The sequence below is a fragment of the Aspergillus japonicus genome (genome assembly GCF_003184785.1).
Source record: "Aspergillus japonicus CBS 114.51 unplaced genomic scaffold BO86scaffold_61, whole genome shotgun sequence".
NCBI classification, from domain to species: domain Eukaryota; kingdom Fungi; phylum Ascomycota; class Eurotiomycetes; order Eurotiales; family Aspergillaceae; genus Aspergillus; species Aspergillus japonicus.
In genome coordinates, this window is record NW_020291698.1 from 153966 (window position 1) to 170389 (window position 16424).

Genomic DNA, 16424 nt, shown 5'->3' on the forward strand with positions numbered 1-16424 from the left:
AGGTGACATCCGTGAGGTATGCTTCGAGGGCAACCCGAAGAGAAGTGATGAATGGTAGATAGAAGTAGTGTCTTAACTCGAAGTAACAGCATCAAGTAACGCCTCGCCTTGCCACATATTCAGATCGGAAGAAAATCGAGAGAAAAAAAAAGCTCCTAACACCAAAGTCATGGTGAGAAGGGTTTGCAGAGAAACATCAGCGCAAGAGGCACAGGACGGCAGAACAAGAGGCAAAAAAAAAATAAAAAAAAAAAAAAAAAAAGTGTATGTATAGAAACAAATGGAAACACATAAGCATAGGTCATTCCTTTCGTTCATCCAACTCGTTTAGTAGTGAAAATCAGAGAGAATCAGATCGGCGTTTCAGTGCAAAAACCAACGAGAAAGATTGAGTTCCATGTAAGTTTGACTCTATATCAGGATCAATGGTTTGAAGACGGAGAAGTGGGATGGGACGGTTCTTAATAGGCAGATACAAGGGCTCAGGCACCCTCGCTGCCAAATTCTTGCGTCCATTCGGAGTTTCTTTGAAGATCCTCCTGGCTGACGGTTGGTCTGGAGTTGCGCACAGCCTTGATGAAGTCTTTGAGGATTAGCGGTGGCTCCAAGAGCTTCTCTGCGTCCACGCTTGTCCATGTCATTTCGACGGCGCCCTGATCGCCAGGTGAGCAAGGCGTGAGCTTCTCCGCACCGTCAACGATGACCTGATTGCGGTTAGTCGGGTGTTTGAACCATGTGGGAAGGAGTGAAGTTCACCTTCTTATAGTGCGTCGCGGTCTGAATCTTCCGAATAGGCTGCATTAGCGCATCCTGTACCGCGATGCTGATATCACTGCCCGAGTAGCCCTCGCTCATCTCAGCCAAGGTCCGATAATCGGCTTGCGTCATCTCACACGGCGTGGAGCCGACGGCCAACATGAACATCTTCATACGGGCGTTGATATCTGGGAGACTGATGTGGACTCTCCGTTGGAAACGGCGACGAATGGCCGCATCCAACTGCCACGGGATATTGGTCGCACCGAGGATTAGGACGCCCCTGGAGTCTTTTCCGACACCGTCCATCTGCACGAGCAATTCAGTCTTGATACGACGGGACGCCTCGGACTCTCCTTCTCCACGGGGGCCGCAGAGGGCATCGACCTCGTCAATGAAGATAATGGCGGGTTTGTTTTCTCGGGCCATGTTGAACAGCTGCTTCACGAGCCTGTGAAAGGGGACCGTTAGCGCCCAAAATCCCGTCTAGTCTCAAAGCACGAGCAAGCATCCATACCTTTCACTCTCACCCATCCACTTGGACACCAAGTCACTGCTACTCACACTGAAGAAGGTACTATTCGCCTCCGTCGCGACCGCCTTGGCAAGATACGATTTACCCGTACCGGGCGGCCCATACAGCAAGATACCCTTCCACGGTTGTCTCTTCCCCGTGAACAGATGCGGGAACTTGATCGGCAAGATGACCGCCTCCTTCAAGGCCTCCTTCGCGCTCTCCAGACCTGCGACATCCTCCCACTTGACGTTCGGTTTATCCGACAAAATCGCGCCGGCCAGAGCGGACCGTAACTTCTTCGCATCGGCGTCCTCGCCATCATCATCTTCTTTCCTGTTTGCAAGTAAAAACGGCCAATTGTCAGTTATCCAGCCAACCCAAAATGACTTTGAAGGAGGAAGTAGAGAACGCATTGAACGAGTTTCTCCATCTTCTTTTTCTCAACAAAGCAAACAGAAGAATGAAAACATACCCTCCCTTCCCACTCCCTTGCGCGACCTTCCCATTCGCGCCCACTGCGCTCGGCTTTTTCCGCCCCTCCTGCGAGGCGAGATGGTTCTTGAGCTTCTCGGCCCGGTCCATGTATTCGCCGGTCTTCGCGCGGATCATCTCCTTGGAGCGGGGGTTCTTCTCCCATTTTAAGGCGAGCATGAACAGCTCCAGGGCGGAGTAGTAGAGCTGATAGGCCTTCTCGTATTCGCCCTCATTGTCGTTCTCGATGGCCTTTTTGACCGTGTCAATTGCCCGGCCGAGGAAGTCGGTATTGCTCATGGCTGTGTGAACAAAGTGGGGGGTGGAGCGGAGGAAGGTTGGCAGGCGAAGGCGGTTTTCTTTTTGTTTTGTTTTTTGGTACTCCCGGCTACGTAATGAGGCTTTTGAAGGGGTAGTGGAGGGAGGGATGGGACACGGACAGGGAATGGAGAAGGCGAAAGGCGGGGAGAGAGCGTAGGTACAGTACTAGACCGAGACCGAGGAGTGGCTGGGTTGATTGGTTGCTTGGTAGGTAGGTAGGATAGGTAGCCCTGGCTTGATGAGATCAGGGTAGCAATAAAGTCTTGCGAATGGATCACACGGATTGGAATCGCGGGGAGTAGCAGTGCGAGACCCCCAGGTCAGTTTCTTGAATGTCTTCCTGGGAAAAGGAATTGTAAGTTGGAGAAAAGAGGTAGGTTAAGTTGAGATGGCAACAAGTTGAACTGAACCGTCGCCCGAGTTGTTTACCGTCTTTGGTTTTCTGCCGCTCCGCCTGGCCGTTTTTGCCCCTCCGAGCCGCCGCCCGCGCAGCTGCCCGCCCGCACCTTCTCCCAGCTTATTCTGTTGGTTACTTTACCCCCCGCTCTCCTTCTCAATAGTTCTGTAGAACCATAAAACAACCGATCAAAAATATGGCGGACGCTCAGAAAAAAATGCAGGCGCTCTCGGATGAGTTCCAGCAACTGCAAACTGGTGTGTACTCTCGGATTGCCCCGTGGCTGTGTCTTAGGCGCATCGCGTCAGATAGCTCGTTGCTAACGAGAAACCCCTCACCACTGCCAGAACTCGATGGTCTTGTCGATGCGCGCCAAAAGCTCGAGTCCCAGCAACAAGAGAACCTGGGCGTACAGAAGGAATTCGACACGCTCGATGACGAGTCCAACATCTATAAGCTGATCGGTCCGGTGCTGTTGAAGCAGGACAAGACTGAGGCTGTCATGGCTGTCAATGGACGGTTGGAGTTCATTGAGAAGGAAATGTATGCCACCGTATCCCGTACAGTGGACAAAACAAAAAGAGGTCTAATGGTTGGGCTACAGTAAGCGGATCGAGGGCCAAATCCAGGAGAACCAGGACAAGTCGGACAAGAAACGGACCGAGGTAAGCGTGCGCTGATTGGGGTCACGATGGGACTGGAAGTAATTCTGATGGATTCTACAGATTGTTCAGTTCCAAACCCAGGTTCAGCAACAAGCCGCCGCTGCTTCTGCTTGAGTGGTGGAGGATGGTATAATGGGTTAGCTCTAGACTGAGGTTGAACCGCCCCCCACACTTCCCAAGCATGGTAGGGACCTGTGCATCAGAACGACGGACCTGGATGCACTCGCATTGTCGGCAGTATTGCGGGTTTATACCTCAGCAGCTGTGCAGCACAGTTGCATTCAATTCGGACGGCGATGTAGAGAGACGATTGGTGAGATTTCGAGTGTAGGATCTTTACCAGCCTACTCTTCGTGGTCGATGGAACAAGTATGTGGTTTTAGATACCCTTGCAATGATTCAGTTTTGTGGTTTCTTACCTTTTCTCCAATCGATCACTGGTGATACCGTCTCTAAAAGGGACAGAAAGAACCATCCTACCGCTCAGGGTATTATTACCGGGTTCCAGGGAGCTCTCAATCAATATCCTAGCTGTTCTATGTGTGCAACCACTCATGCTCTACAACTCAATTGATGCCTTTAGGGCGCTCCATTAATATTCATCGCTTCATAAATCGCCGTATCTAGAAACCTGAACTATACTCTATACACTAAATCTATGCCTTAACCAAAAGACTGCGTCCGGACATCTCCTCGGGCTGCTCAACGCCCAAGGCAGCCAGGATGGTGGGGGCGACATCACCGAGGACACCATCCTCCTTCTTGAGGCTCCAACCCTCGGGGGCGTTGGCCATGACGAAAGGAACCTTGTTGAGAGTGTGGGAGGTCTTAGGGGTGCCCTTCTCGTTAAGCATCTCCTCAGCGTTTCTGCGGATTGTTAGCTCATCGTATTGACTAGAGTTACGGTCACAACTCACCCATGGTCAGCGGTGATGAACAGAATGTAGTTGTTCTTCTTGCAGGCCTCGTAAATGACACCAATAGCCTTGTCGGTGGCAGAAACACCCTCGATGGCAGCTTCATAGACACCGGTGTGGCCGACCATGTCGGGAGGAGCGAAGTTGTTCATGACGAACTCGAACTTGCCCTCACCAAGGCGCTCGGCCATCTTCTCACCAACCTCCTTGGCGCTCATCTTGGGGTCCAGGTCGTAGGTGGCAACCTTGGGCGAGGGGATCATGTCGCGCACCTCGCCGTCGAACTGCTTCTCGATACCGCCGTTGAAGAAGAAAGTGACGTGGGCATACTTCTCGGTCTCGGCAACGTGGCACTGCTTGAGGTCCTTCTTGCTGAGCCACTCAGCCAGCACGTTACCCATGTGCTGAGGGGGGAAAGCAACGGGGAAGGTGTAGTCGGTCTTGTACTGGGTCATGGTGGTAATGTGGATGTCCTTGGGGTAAGGGAAGTCGGCCTTGGGGGAGCGGTCGTAGTCACCCAACAGCTGGGTGATCTCACGAACACGGTCAGAGCGGTAGTTGAAGAAGAACAGGGTGTCGTTGTCTGTCGAACATTATCCGTCAGTAAGCCTATTCATCCACGCCACGGAAGAAAGTGAAAACATACCCTGGACACGTCTGTCCTTGCCGCCGACGATGATAGGCTTGAGGAACTCGTCGGTCTCCTTCTTCTCATAGCGCTCGTTGATCGTCTTGACGGGATCTTCGCTGTCCTCACCCTCTCCGGTGACAATACCCTTCATGGCGATCTCGACACGGTCCCAGCGCTTGTCGCGGTCCATGGCCCAGTAGCGGCCAACGACGGTAGCGATCTCACCGATGCCAATTTCCTTAGTGTGGTCAAGTAATTGCTGCATGTACTTGGCGGCACTCTTGGGATCGGTATCACGTCCATCACCGAAGAAGTGGATGAAGACTTGGGGGATCTCCATCTCCTTAGCAACCTTCAGCAGACCGACCAGGTGAGTAATGTTGGAGTGGACACCACCGTCCGAGACCAGACCCAACAGGTGCAGACGGCCGTTGCCCTCCTTAGCCCGCTTGAAGGAGGCGACAACGTTGTCGATCTTGTTGAGCTCACCCTTCTTCAGGGTCTGGTCGATGCGGACGCTGTCCTGCCAGACAACACGACCAGCACCGATGTTCAAGTGGCCAACCTCGCTGTTGCCCATGAGGCCCTCGGGCAATCCGACGGCGAGGGATGAGGCATCCAGCTCGGTGTAACCTTGGGCAGTCTTGGAGTCGGCCTCAGCGAAGCCGGACATGAAGGGGGTCTCAGCGGCGAGGATGGCATCACCGTCCTTGCGGGAGTCGGGGCCGGCGACACCCCAGCCATCGATGACGACTGAGCAGATGGGTTAGTCGATTGAAATATCAAAGACTGTTCTGAGGGAAACGACTTACTCAAAGCGACCTTCTGATCAACCTTAACCATGGTGAAGTTATGCTTAATAGAAGAAATTGGCTGGTTAGCGAAATCGCTGGCGGGGCAAAGGAACCTTTAAGGTGGCGACGTATAGTTCCGAGCATCGTGATTGCGGGAGTGGATATAAGCCGTATACTTACTTGAAGATGGATAATGGGGAAAGGAGAATCAGGATAGGAATTGAAGCAATGGGGGAAAAAAGAATCAAGAAAGAAGAAAGGACGAAAGAGGAAGAAGAGTAGTTAGGTGGAGAGACCGGAGTAAAAAGGGCTGGCCCGGTGAAAACAACTGGGTTGGGATGGAATGGATGAGGGGGAGGAGGGGCTCTTTTCCTTTTTCTTCCCGGTGACGCTTTGGGGTTGTTTTCTTCCCGACGTCACTCTCAGCTTCCAGTTTGCTCTGTCCTGCCGTTCTCGTCCGCCCGCAACAAAACTTACCTCCACGTTCCGGCTCTTCCCTAAACAATTACCCAGCATCCCGAAATCAGGGGCCCCATATTTCGTCTCTTGCTCATTTCCCACTCCTGCCTGCTGTTAGTCTTCGACTCTTCATCCTGCAACCGCAAGAATACACTAAGCCGACTCTCGCCGTCCCGGTTCTCTTCCGATCATGGCGTCCAGATCCCCAACGGCCTTCACACCCGCAGCGAAACCACCGCTCTCCGCGCCCGAGACCCCCATCGTGAAGGACACCCCCGTTACACCTCAAGCGGTGCCATTCCCGGCCCCGCAGACTTTTGATATCCTTCCGCCATTGCACGGTCTTCTGCTTCGTCTGCTCGCATCCCCCGGACCAGCTAGTAACGGTGTCAGGGCTGCCGAAGTCAACAGTGGAGGCTCGGGCCCGGTCGGACAACCCACAAGTGCTCCTGGCCAGCCTCACTCACAACCTGGGAATGAAAGCCACGGTCACCCTGGAGTGCTGTTGACGGTTCCATCCGCAGGACCTAGGCCGGTTTCCGCCTCGGCCGAACTTGCAGCCTTGGGATCGAATGCACCCCCACCGCTCGATATCAAAGATCTCCCGACCGAGGTCAGCTCGATCAAGATCCGGATTCAGAAGGCGCAGGCAGTGGTGGAGAACTTGCCAGATGTTGACCGCTCTGTTACAGAGCAGGAGGTAGAAATCCAGGAGCTCGAGGACCGTATCGCAAAGCTCAAATCAGTCATCTCTGACTTTGGCCGGAGAGCTAGTCCTCGGGGCGCGGGCAAATCCAGAATCACCGAACCTTGAGAGCTGAGAGCGGTAGACCTATGGACATCAACGATGGCGGGAGCACCGCCATGATCTCGGTCATAACCCAAAGGAGCAGGACGCTTCTTCTCGAAGGCGGCTAGTATCAAGCATGCATACTCGGGCCCGCTGTATCATCCAAGTGAACTCATGTCGATTGTTGGGTTGGATCTAACACAGAAACTGGTTTTGATAGCCCAGCACACTGCAAAGTAGCCCGATCATCGAACCCTTGGCTGTTGGCACGGTCAGTTGGCTCAGATTGTTGTTAATGGAACGTCGCTGCGCTATGAAGAGGCCTGCGGACTTTACCTGAAGCCACAGCAATACAAGGGAATAAGCTGCCACTGCTGCTGTTCAAGAACTGCAGACACTTGAATAGTACCTACCACCATGGCCGTCCTGCCCCTTACCTACGTTTGCCATGCTACCAGCATGCTAGTGGCTGAACAATATATCACAAAAGCTGCTCTCAAGGGATCTTGCAGCTGGGAAGCGCTGTTCATTATGCTTGACAACCCCGCTCTGGCCTCCACGGTCCTCATTGTGCATTGGAATGAGACCTGCAGTACATCAGGTGGTATTGATCTGCAAGGAAGGACCTCCGGAGTTAACATTGAACTGAAGACAGACGAAGTGGTGAACCAAAGATTCTTTTTTTTATTTTTTTGAGCTTTGTAGGAAGTGGAGGTCTGCATAAGCCAAAAGGACAGTCAATAAAGCTTTTTAATCTATTATGATCATTATCTCTACTTGTAAGGCTTGCTTGCGTGACCTGAAATTCAGCTTTTGTATGGTTGGAAATAATGCACTACATATACGAAACCTGGTCCGATCATCTCTCGGGAATAGTTTGCTGGTGCTGCTTGCTTGCTTGCTCGGCGAGCAAGCTCCAGTGGATACCTGCGACGGTGAGTCAGACTGTGGTTTTACTGCCAACCAATTTTTTTTGGGCGGTTTGGTGGTTTGGTTTGAATCTAGACAATTTATTTCTTCGGAATATCGTATTGAAGCACCAATCAAAGGGAAACGATGTGCAATCTACAGGATTGACTTTTTGGCAGAAAAGAGCGAAATGCCTCCAAATCCCAAGGATTGTGGCAGGCGATGAATAATAGCGGCGACTAAAGACATCGAACGCATAGAATGGACACTCCGTAACCCACGGAGGAGTCGGCGGGTTTTCGCAAGCACGGCTCCGATGTCGTTCCCGGACTTGCGACCGCCTCCGGATTTTTCTTTTTAGTGGGAGTCATTTTTGGTCATTTTTTCTTTTGCCTCCCGTCCAATTCGGACTGCGGGGCTCAGAGGAGGAAAGATTGGTCTGTGACCTCCGTCCTGAGGCAACTTTTTTCCCTTCCCGACCCAGTCCGCCGCCGCGCACCCCGCCAGATCCTCCCTCTCTTTTCTACTTCTTCTTCTACCTCTCCTTCTCCCCCCCCCCCTCCTTCAATCTTCCTTTCTCTTTCTTTCTTTCCTCCTCATCCCATCCTTTTCCTTCCTCTATCCTCCTTTCCATCCCCTCCTCCATCTTCACATCACACACAATGGCCACCTACGCCCTCCCCCAGTCCCACCGGGACGTAAGTACTCCATGTCTTCCAGAAAGAACCAAAGCAGTTGACTGACTCATCGGTGCAGCAAATGGAGAAGTCTCTCGTCGAGTCCGACCCTGAGATCGCCCAGATCATGGTATGTTCTGCCTCTCAATTCCTCATCAATAACCAATGATCAAGAAGAATACTAACATGCATTTTTTCTATAGGAGAAAGAAATCCAGCGTCAGCGTGAATCCATTGTCCTGATCGCCTCGGAGAACTTCACCTCCCACGCCGTCTTCAATGCCCTGGGCTCTCCCATGTCCAACAAGTACTCCGAGGGTTATCCCGGTGCCCGTTACTATGGTGGTAACCAGCACATCGATGCCATCGAGCTTACTTGCCAGGCTCGTGCCCTCAAGGCCTTTAACCTTGACTCCGAGAAGTGGGGTGTCAACGTGCAGTGCCTCAGTGGAAGCCCTGCCAACCTCCAGGTCTACCAGGCTCTCATGCGCCCCCACGACCGCCTCATGGGTCTCGATCTCCCCCACGGTGGTCACTTGAGTCACGGTTACCAGACTCCTTCCCGCAAGTACGTCTTCTAAGCTTCTACGGCTTCTTTCGAGCTCTTCCTGTCAATATCAAGCAGCTGCTAACGTCATTTCCTGTAGGATCTCTGCTGTCTCCACTTACTTCGAGACCTTCCCCTACCGTGTCAACCTTGAGACTGGTATCATTGACTACGATACCCTCGAGGCCAACGCCGAGCTCTACCGCCCCAAGATCCTGGTCGCTGGTACCTCCGCTTACTGCCGTCTCATTGACTACGAGCGTATGCGCAAGATCGCCGACAAGGTTGGCGCCTACCTCGTCGTCGACATGGCCCACATCTCTGGCCTGATCGCCGCCGGTGTCATCCCCTCTCCCTTTGAGTACGCCGATGTCGTCACCACCACCACCCACAAGTCCCTCCGTGGTCCCCGTGGTGCCATGATCTTCTTCCGCAAGGGTGTCCGCAGCCACGACGCCAAGACCGGCAAGGATATCCTGTACGACCTTGAGGGTCCTATCAACTTCTCCGTCTTCCCTGGTCACCAGGGTGGTCCCCACAACCACACCATCACTGCCCTTGCCGTTGCCCTCAAGCAGGCTGCTTCCCCTGAGTTCAAGCTCTACCAGGAGCAGGTCATCAAGAACGCCAAGGCCCTTGAGAATGAGTTCAAGGTTCTGGGCCACAAGCTCGTCTCTGACGGTACCGACAGCCACATGGTCCTCGTCGACCTCCGCCCCAAGAGCCTCGACGGTGCCCGTGTAGAGGCTGTCCTTGAGCAGATCAACATCGCCTGCAACAAGAACTCCATCCCCGGTGACAAGTCCGCTCTCACCCCCTGCGGTATCCGCATTGGTGCCCCCGCTATGACCACTCGTGGCATGTCCGAGGACGACTTCAAGCGCATTGCCCGCTACATTGACCAGTCCATCAACATCTGCAAGCAGGTCCAGAGCGAGCTGCCCCAGGGCGCCAACAAGCTCAAGGACTTCAAGGCCAAGGTTGCCTCCGAGACCGTCCCCGAGATCCTCGAGCTCCGCAAGGAGATTGCCCAGTGGGCCAGCACCTTCCCCCTCCCCGTCTAAGTGTGATCACTGCCCCGGGGTAGCTTTCAACAATATGATACCACATCTTCTTTTTATGATTTTGTTTTGGTTTTCGAGTTCAACATCTAGCCGGTGTGTCGTTTTATACAGGGGTTTTATACAGGACTGCTTTTTCAACCTTACGCGGGTCATGGGACATGGATATGCATGAGCATGTGTGAATGATTTGAGGAGAAAAAAAATTGAGCACCAGGATGCTTTCTTCAACACTTTCTTCAACAGGACAGGAAAAGTTCATGGTTGAACATCAAAGGCTTTAACCGCCTTGACTGAGTTTAGTATCAGTATCAGATAACTCAGAGTTAATAATTCATGAAGTTCAACTTCTCACATGTGTTTCCATATCGTAGCAGTGGTAGTAGCACTCTTCCGAGCCGTTTATACGTAGTTCAAGGTGCCTCTAGGGTTCCTCCTGCGTTACCCATCAATCTGTGCTCCATCTGTCAATCGCTTATTTCCCAAGTCTGTCTACTGCCTCACAGCTCAACCTTACCATCCCCAAACTGACTGAACCCCATTGACCCCATCGCCGCATCGGCCTTCTCCCTCTGTTCCTCCCACTCCTTCACCATCAAAGCCGCCACATTCTTCCCCATCAACGCGCTCGTCTCCATCGTCGAGATGAAGTTCTCGATGCCCCCCGTATACCATACGTGGGGCGCCAGCGCGATCTCCTCGAAGGTCACTCGCGGGTAGACGAACGGATAAGGCCGCCAGACCTTCTCATGGAACCAACTGATGTCCTTGCTTGGAAGGTCTTCGATGGACGAGGCGGTGGCAGTCTCCTTCATGTCCTGGACCTCTAGTGGGTCCGCGAGCCCGAGGATCGAGCGTAGGAAGGCGGCGGTAGGGCGTTCGGGGGAGAAGATCTTATAGACGTAGTGCTCTTCCGGCTGTGGTTGGTCGTCCTCGGGTTCTGAAGTAGTGGGGTGAGAAGAAGGAGGAGGGGGAACAACCACGGTGCGGAGGGTACTAATACTCCAGAAGTTGGCGGGGCCGACGCCCTTTTCGGCTTTGCCTACGGTAGGGTCCAGGTCGTGGGGGAGGGTGGTGAGAATGGTTTCTGGGGTGTTGGGACCGGAAAGGTTGAAGTGGGCTGGCGAGAGGCGGTGCGGGGAGGAGAAGAGGGTTACGTGCAGTTTTACGAAGGGGACATCGTCGGGGGTGATCTGCAGGGGTGGGGTTGTGGTGATGTCGGTGAACTGGAAAGGGGCAGCGATGATGATTTCATCAAAGTCTTCTTCTTCGGTCTGAGCTGAAGACGAGGTGCTGCTAGCCTTGAATGTGAGGCTTGCGGGACGGTGCTGCTGGCCTGGGGCGTCCCAGTTGATGGATGTGACGGTGTGATTCACACGCACGGAGGCCCCGGAGGCCTTGAGCATGCCGTCGAAGATCTGCCAGTTGCCGCCTTCGATGGCCATGGCGCCGTCGGTGGCGAGGCAGACCATCGTCTCAAGGCCGTGGATGAGGCCTAGGTTCTGTCCGTAGTTGACGCGCGTGCTGGCTTGGACGATCTCGCGGGAGAAGAGATCGGAGATGCGGTTGAGCCGCAGGAATTCCAATCCGGGCACGGCGACGGTGTTAAGGAGCCCGACGGCCTCGGTGGCTTGGGTGAGGGACCGGAAAGGGAACATGGGTCCGTCGTAGAGTTGCAGGAACTTGTTGACGGTGGACTTCATCAGTCGGTAAGCGTTGACCGGTGCCAATCCGTATCGCCAAAGCAACTTGGCAAGGTTCCACCAGCCAGAGGTGTCTTTGAACACGAACACCATCTGGTCCCCGTCCCAGATGCCGATGGTGTCGTCGGTCTCTCGGGGTCGCTCATAGCTGGCGCTCCGGGCGTTGAGTCCCAGGTCTCTGGACGCATTCACCAGGTTGTAGTTGACGCTAACAAAGATCGAGGCCCCCAGTTCAATTGGGTAGCCCGGGTGGTCGAAGACGTTGACCGTGGTTGAGCGGCCTCCAACATACGAAGAGCGCTCGAAGACAGTGATGTTGACGGGAACATGTTGGGCATCAGCGTACTTGCGGAGAGAGTATGCAGCCGATGATCCTGCAGCTCCAGCGCCTATCTAGGATGTCAGTCATCAAAGCGTGGATTGCAATGGAGTATGGTATTAGTTACCGATGATCGCGACTTTCTTGGGAATGTTCTCTCCGAACGAGCTCAAGGGTTGCTGTTTAGCGGCATTGCTGCCAGGAATGAAGCATAGAATGAACAGATAATATATAAGCTGAGTATATAGAAGGTAGACAAAGGATGGACGCTTGGGATGAGAATTCATGATAGCAAGTTTCTTAGTGGATAGAGTAGAGATGGGATCCGTGCTTGCATAAGGGACCAACTCCCTCGATGATGATATTATGACGCTTCGACGGCAGAAAGAGGTATGCACTTTTCTACTCAGTAACACACAGACTCAATAGGTCATTTGCGAACAGAAGTGATGAGAGAGATCAAACAGTGAGAGTGAGTAAAAAGAAGAAGTAGGCTGTAGTTACGGATACTCCGTCGGTGATGCATCGAGCCATATCAAAGGCGCTAATCCTGATTAGGCTAAGGTGCCTGGGGCCGGGACTCTATCGCTTATCGCTTTTCTACGGGCTTTTTTTTCCCAGCTGCCCAAAAATCATCGCATCGCTCAGTTGCTTCGTACAGGACACTCGATCCATTGTATTCTGCTTGAAGCCAATTGCACGTACTCGTCACGACTGCGCATATCATCTTATTCATATATCGCTACATTTGACCGATCTGACTCACCGACCATGGACCCCTATGACAGCGACTCATCTTTCGACGATGAGGGGGACTTCACCGAGACCGGCGTGCTCTTGGGTTACGCAGCAGACGAGATTTTAGAAGACACAATCAGTCACCTGGGTGGAACTCCGGTACATCTCCTCTGACACCGCTTCACAAGAAAGCATCTACAAGAACAAGTTTCACTGACGAATGTTATTGCCCCAGACCTGGCTCGACGACGCTACCCCGCCTCCGGGCGAATTCGCCAAATGCAAAGTCTGCAACTCGCCCATGCTTCTCCTCCTCGAACTGCACGGTGATCTCCCAGACGACTTCCCGGACAATGAGCGACGTCTATACATCTTTGCCTGTCCCAGGAAACCCTGCAACCGCAAACCCGGCAGCATCAGAGCTCTGCGCGCTACCCGCAAGGTGAAGAGCGAACAGCCCCGAGGCGCAAAGGGACAAGAAGAAGTGGAGGAGATCCCAACCGAAGCCCCCAGCAAGGAAGAGGAGAAGACAAAGAACGAGGCTCCTAAACCGGATCTCGGCGCAAGTCTATTCGGATCCTCCTCCCTGATCGGCAGTGTCTCCGCCAACGCCAACCCTTTCTCCTCCGGCGGAGCTGGTGCAAGTAGCAACCCATTCTCCAGCAACAGCAACCCGTTCGCCGCGCCCGCCCCCTCTCCTGGTCTAGTCGCCAAACCATCCACCCCGGCATCGACGACCGCCGCCGCTGCTGCCAACACCCTCTCCGATTCCTTCGCCGACAAAGTCCGCGTCTCCTCCCCACCCCCACCGCCCGCAGCATCATCTAAGACCATCACACCCCCCGAGGAGACCTCGGGCCCCGTCACCCCGTGGCCGGCCGACTCCGACTTCCCCGCCCCGTATCCGCGGTTCTACCTCGATGCCGAGTACGAGACGCTCTCGCGGCCCTCAACGCCGACGATCCCGGACAACGTGACGATCGACAACAGCGAGGACACCGGCGGCAGCGGCGGGGCCGACCTCAAGGACGCCTTCGAGTCCGAGCTGGACAAGGCCTTCATGCGCTTCTCCACCCGGCTGGGCCACAACCCCGAGCAGATTCTGCGGTACCAGTTCCGCGGCAACCCCTTGCTCTACTCGCACACGGACGCCATCGGCAAGCGCCTGCACGAGGTCCTCGCGCACAAGCCCGCCAACGCGCACATCGCCACGACGGGGGGGCCGTCCCTCTCCAGCCGCATCCCGCGCTGTGAGTACTGCGGCAGCGAGCGCGTGTTCGAGTTCCAGCTCGTGCCGCACGCCATCAGTGTGCTCGAGGACGGCCGGGAGGGCGTCGGGCTCGGTGACGCCGGCATGGAGTGGGGAACGATCATGTTGGCCGTGTGTGGCCGGGATTGTGGGCCGAAGGAGGTCGGCGTCGTGGGCTATCGTGAGGAGTGGGCGGGTGTGCAGTGGGAGGAGGCTGCTAAATAGATTGATTGATGGATGGATGGATTCCGCTCTCTTTTTCCGTCCCCTCAAATGGGGGGGGAGACAAACGGGTGTGAACCTGAAATCCGAACCCTCCCTTCTTCCACCCACTACCCACACCTAACGCTTTACCCATGAATAATTTGATGTTGATGATGACCATTTTTACTATATATATACATACTCTACCATGTTCATAGACGCCATTGAGCTTTTTGGCCTCGTTGGAAATCCAAAAGTATACCTATTCAGTGATACATGCATCCAGACACAAGTATCTCCGATTATTATCGAGGCAGTGCGACAGAAAATGCCACTGGATTACGTCTATTTGATTTTTGAAGTGATTTCTTTTTGTTTTCCTCGCTTCCTGTTCCTTTCTGCTTTACAATAAAAAAAAGGATATCTTGGGACTAAGAACTGAATGCATGGAAAGGCACCGTTGCAACGGGGGAGAGAGACAGATTCATCTAGATGTAGATGATGAAGATGGTAATCAACACACGCAAAGCAGCGAACCAAAACTCGAAACGCCGATTGCGCCAGGTTCCTGACTTCCCAGTCCCCCCGTCTCTTTCTAATCCCCACATGTTGGTCTAACCCTCTCCGTTTTTCTTCCCCATGGGGTTTCATCATCATCTTATTTTGGGAGCTTCATGACTCATAAGTCATAGGTGAAGTTCGGATTATGCCTGTCCCAAGTTTTCCTTCTTCCTTCTTCCTCTCGGTGCATCTTTCACAGATGGACCGGAAGAAGAAGGGGAGAAGAAATGAGACGTTTGAAAAGGATCAACGGGGCTAGATCGAGAGCCCCGGATCAACCTTCAAGGCACAAGGAGAAACATAAGTAAAAAGTATTAGCAAGAATGTGAAGGGTGGAAAAAGCGGTCCGAAAGAGAGAAACGAGATTTGAATAAGACGTCACGGTTGCGATTTCGGTTGATTCGAGAAGGGGGGGAAATCCGATGCAAATCCTCGAAATAATGATATTTGGGGACTTTCCGCTCAGGCAGCCTGCTCGAAACCTCTGCGGATGACACGACCGAACATATCCACACCCACGCGCTCGCTCTTGACCTCGCTGCGGGCCTCGTTCTCCTTGTTGGTGGGCACCTTGATGACGGCACCGTCGACCTCCCAGCTGCAGACCTCGGCGACGAACTTCTCGAGAGCCTCACGGCTGCGGAGGTCGAGCCACTGCTCCAGGACCTCGGCGTTGACCTCACGGAAGGCCTTGCCGACCTCGACGGCGATGCGGATGCGGACAAGCTCCTCGAATCCGGCGACGTCAGCGACCAGATCGGCGTACAGGTCGTCGGAGTTCAGGGTGGACCAGAACTGGGCGTACTGGGCAGACTCCAGGAGGGTAGACAGACGGGCGAGCTTCTGGACGGACTCAACGAAGTCGGAGGTCTGGGCGGCGGCTTGGGCTTCGGGGTTGGAGGACTGGAAGGGCTGGGTGTGGGCGGGGAGCAGAGCAAGGCAGAGGGAGAAAGCGGGAGAAGGGAAGACGGTGAGAGCCTTGACGAGGATGTTGGTGACGGTCTCGGGCTGGAGAAGGTGGGGGTTGAACTGGTAGCTGTTGAATCAAAGACAATTCGAGGAACGGGTTAGCCATGACAAGTACCGTCAAACTCGGAGCGGAGAGTGATGTAGTGTGCGATGAATAGAAGCTTGGGTGGCTTTCATTTTCAGGAGAATTGTGATCTCGACATGCCCCATAGTAGGGTGTCAGGTAATAGGAAACGTGATTGTAAATGAGATTTTCTTCATCATATAAAAACCATTTATTCTTATCCCCGCGTCGGAGCGCTTGGTTCTCGGGAAGGAGGTGCAGTGTGTAAGATAGTAGGCGCATGGGCGAAGAAGAGACTCACAGCTTCAGCAGGGCCAAGTTGGCATAGCAATCGAAGGTGCGGTCCTCGCACTGCTGGGCGACGTAGTCCTGGAATACCGTGGTCGTCTCCGGGTTGTATCTGTCGAGGCCGTTGAGGATGGCATCGATGTTGGCCGGGCGGGTCTCGCACTTGTCGAAGGTGACACCCATTTTGACGAAGAAGAGACTTTTGGAGGGAAGGTAGAGGTGGGAGGAGGGGAGGTTGAAGAGGGTGGAGTTGGCGAGGGGTATGAGAAGTTGGAAAGCGCGGGATTGAATCTGGCCTGGCTGGTTTGGCTGCCCTCTGCCCGTCGGTTTTTGGTGGGTTTTTCGTGATTGTCTCGCTGTGCGGCGGGCATGTTTTCGGATGGGTGCCGAGAGCGGATAGTTTCTCCGATGCAGCAT

General features: G+C 53.8%; 9 protein-coding genes across 9 annotated transcripts; 4 read left to right on the forward strand and 5 right to left on the reverse strand.

The window, feature by feature from the left end:
- Positions 1-34: 34 nt before the first annotated feature.
- Positions 35-400, reverse strand: BO86DRAFT_195654 (uncharacterized protein). The gene has a single exon (XM_025666710.1). The coding sequence runs from the start codon at positions 316-318 to the stop codon at positions 73-75; it is 246 nt and encodes an 81-aa protein (XP_025524096.1). The 5' UTR covers positions 319-400; the 3' UTR covers positions 35-72.
- On the reverse strand, positions 233-2424 carry BO86DRAFT_392023 (AAA family ATPase VPS4). The gene is made up of 4 exons (XM_025672725.1): positions 1746-2424; positions 1274-1606; positions 757-1207; positions 233-704 (listed from the first exon to the last, which is right to left on the reverse strand). The coding sequence occupies exons 1-4, from the start codon at positions 2042-2044 to the stop codon at positions 483-485; spliced, it is 1305 nt and encodes a 434-aa protein (XP_025524097.1). The 5' UTR covers positions 2045-2424; the 3' UTR covers positions 233-482.
- Positions 2425-2658: 234 nt separating this feature from the next.
- On the forward strand, positions 2659-3241 carry BO86DRAFT_321368 (tubulin-binding prefolding complex subunit YKE2; the record flags this gene model as incomplete). The annotated part of the gene is made up of 4 exons (XM_025668340.1): positions 2659-2719; positions 2810-3005; positions 3067-3127; positions 3188-3241. The coding sequence occupies 4 exons, from the start codon at positions 2659-2661 to the stop codon at positions 3239-3241; spliced, it is 372 nt and encodes a 123-aa protein (XP_025524098.1).
- A 461-nt stretch (positions 3242-3702) lies between these two features.
- BO86DRAFT_412565 (2,3-bisphosphoglycerate-independent phosphoglycerate mutase) lies at positions 3703-5761 on the reverse strand. Its single transcript, XM_025674658.1, has 4 exons — positions 5488-5761; positions 4691-5428; positions 4045-4627; positions 3703-3994 (listed from the first exon to the last, which is right to left on the reverse strand). The coding sequence occupies exons 1-4, from the start codon at positions 5516-5518 to the stop codon at positions 3784-3786; spliced, it is 1563 nt and encodes a 520-aa protein (XP_025524099.1). The 5' UTR covers positions 5519-5761; the 3' UTR covers positions 3703-3783.
- A 129-nt stretch (positions 5762-5890) lies between these two features.
- On the forward strand, positions 5891-7110 carry BO86DRAFT_195664 (RNA polymerase II mediator complex middle subunit MED9). The gene has a single exon (XM_025666711.1). It carries the CDS (start codon positions 6119-6121, stop codon positions 6740-6742), a length of 624 nt encoding a protein of 207 aa, XP_025524100.1. The 5' UTR covers positions 5891-6118; the 3' UTR covers positions 6743-7110.
- Positions 7111-8247: 1137 nt separating this feature from the next.
- On the forward strand, positions 8248-10270 carry BO86DRAFT_345849 (glycine hydroxymethyltransferase SHM2). Its single transcript, XM_025669225.1, has 4 exons — positions 8248-8325; positions 8384-8434; positions 8508-8872; positions 8952-10270. Exons 1-4 carry the CDS (start codon positions 8290-8292, stop codon positions 9913-9915), a joined length of 1416 nt encoding a protein of 471 aa, XP_025524101.1. The 5' UTR covers positions 8248-8289; the 3' UTR covers positions 9916-10270.
- A 142-nt stretch (positions 10271-10412) lies between these two features.
- BO86DRAFT_321457 (putative prenylcysteine lyase) lies at positions 10413-12221 on the reverse strand (the record flags this gene model as incomplete). Its single annotated transcript, XM_025668345.1, has 4 exons — positions 10413-10679; positions 10737-10844; positions 10893-12004; positions 12062-12221. 4 exons carry the CDS (start codon positions 12219-12221, stop codon positions 10413-10415), a joined length of 1647 nt encoding a protein of 548 aa, XP_025524102.1.
- A 346-nt stretch (positions 12222-12567) lies between these two features.
- Positions 12568-14361, forward strand: BO86DRAFT_369254 (small subunit rRNA maturation protein TSR4). Its single transcript, XM_025670234.1, has 2 exons — positions 12568-12831; positions 12908-14361. Exons 1-2 carry the CDS (start codon positions 12706-12708, stop codon positions 14144-14146), a joined length of 1365 nt encoding a protein of 454 aa, XP_025524103.1. The 5' UTR covers positions 12568-12705; the 3' UTR covers positions 14147-14361.
- A 787-nt stretch (positions 14362-15148) lies between these two features.
- Positions 15149-16190, reverse strand: BO86DRAFT_382377 (CSN8/PSMD8/EIF3K family protein; the record flags this gene model as incomplete). The annotated part of the gene is made up of 2 exons (XM_025670809.1): positions 15149-15722; positions 16021-16190. The coding sequence occupies 2 exons, from the start codon at positions 16188-16190 to the stop codon at positions 15149-15151; spliced, it is 744 nt and encodes a 247-aa protein (XP_025524104.1).
- Between the last annotated feature and the right edge of the window lie 234 nt (positions 16191-16424).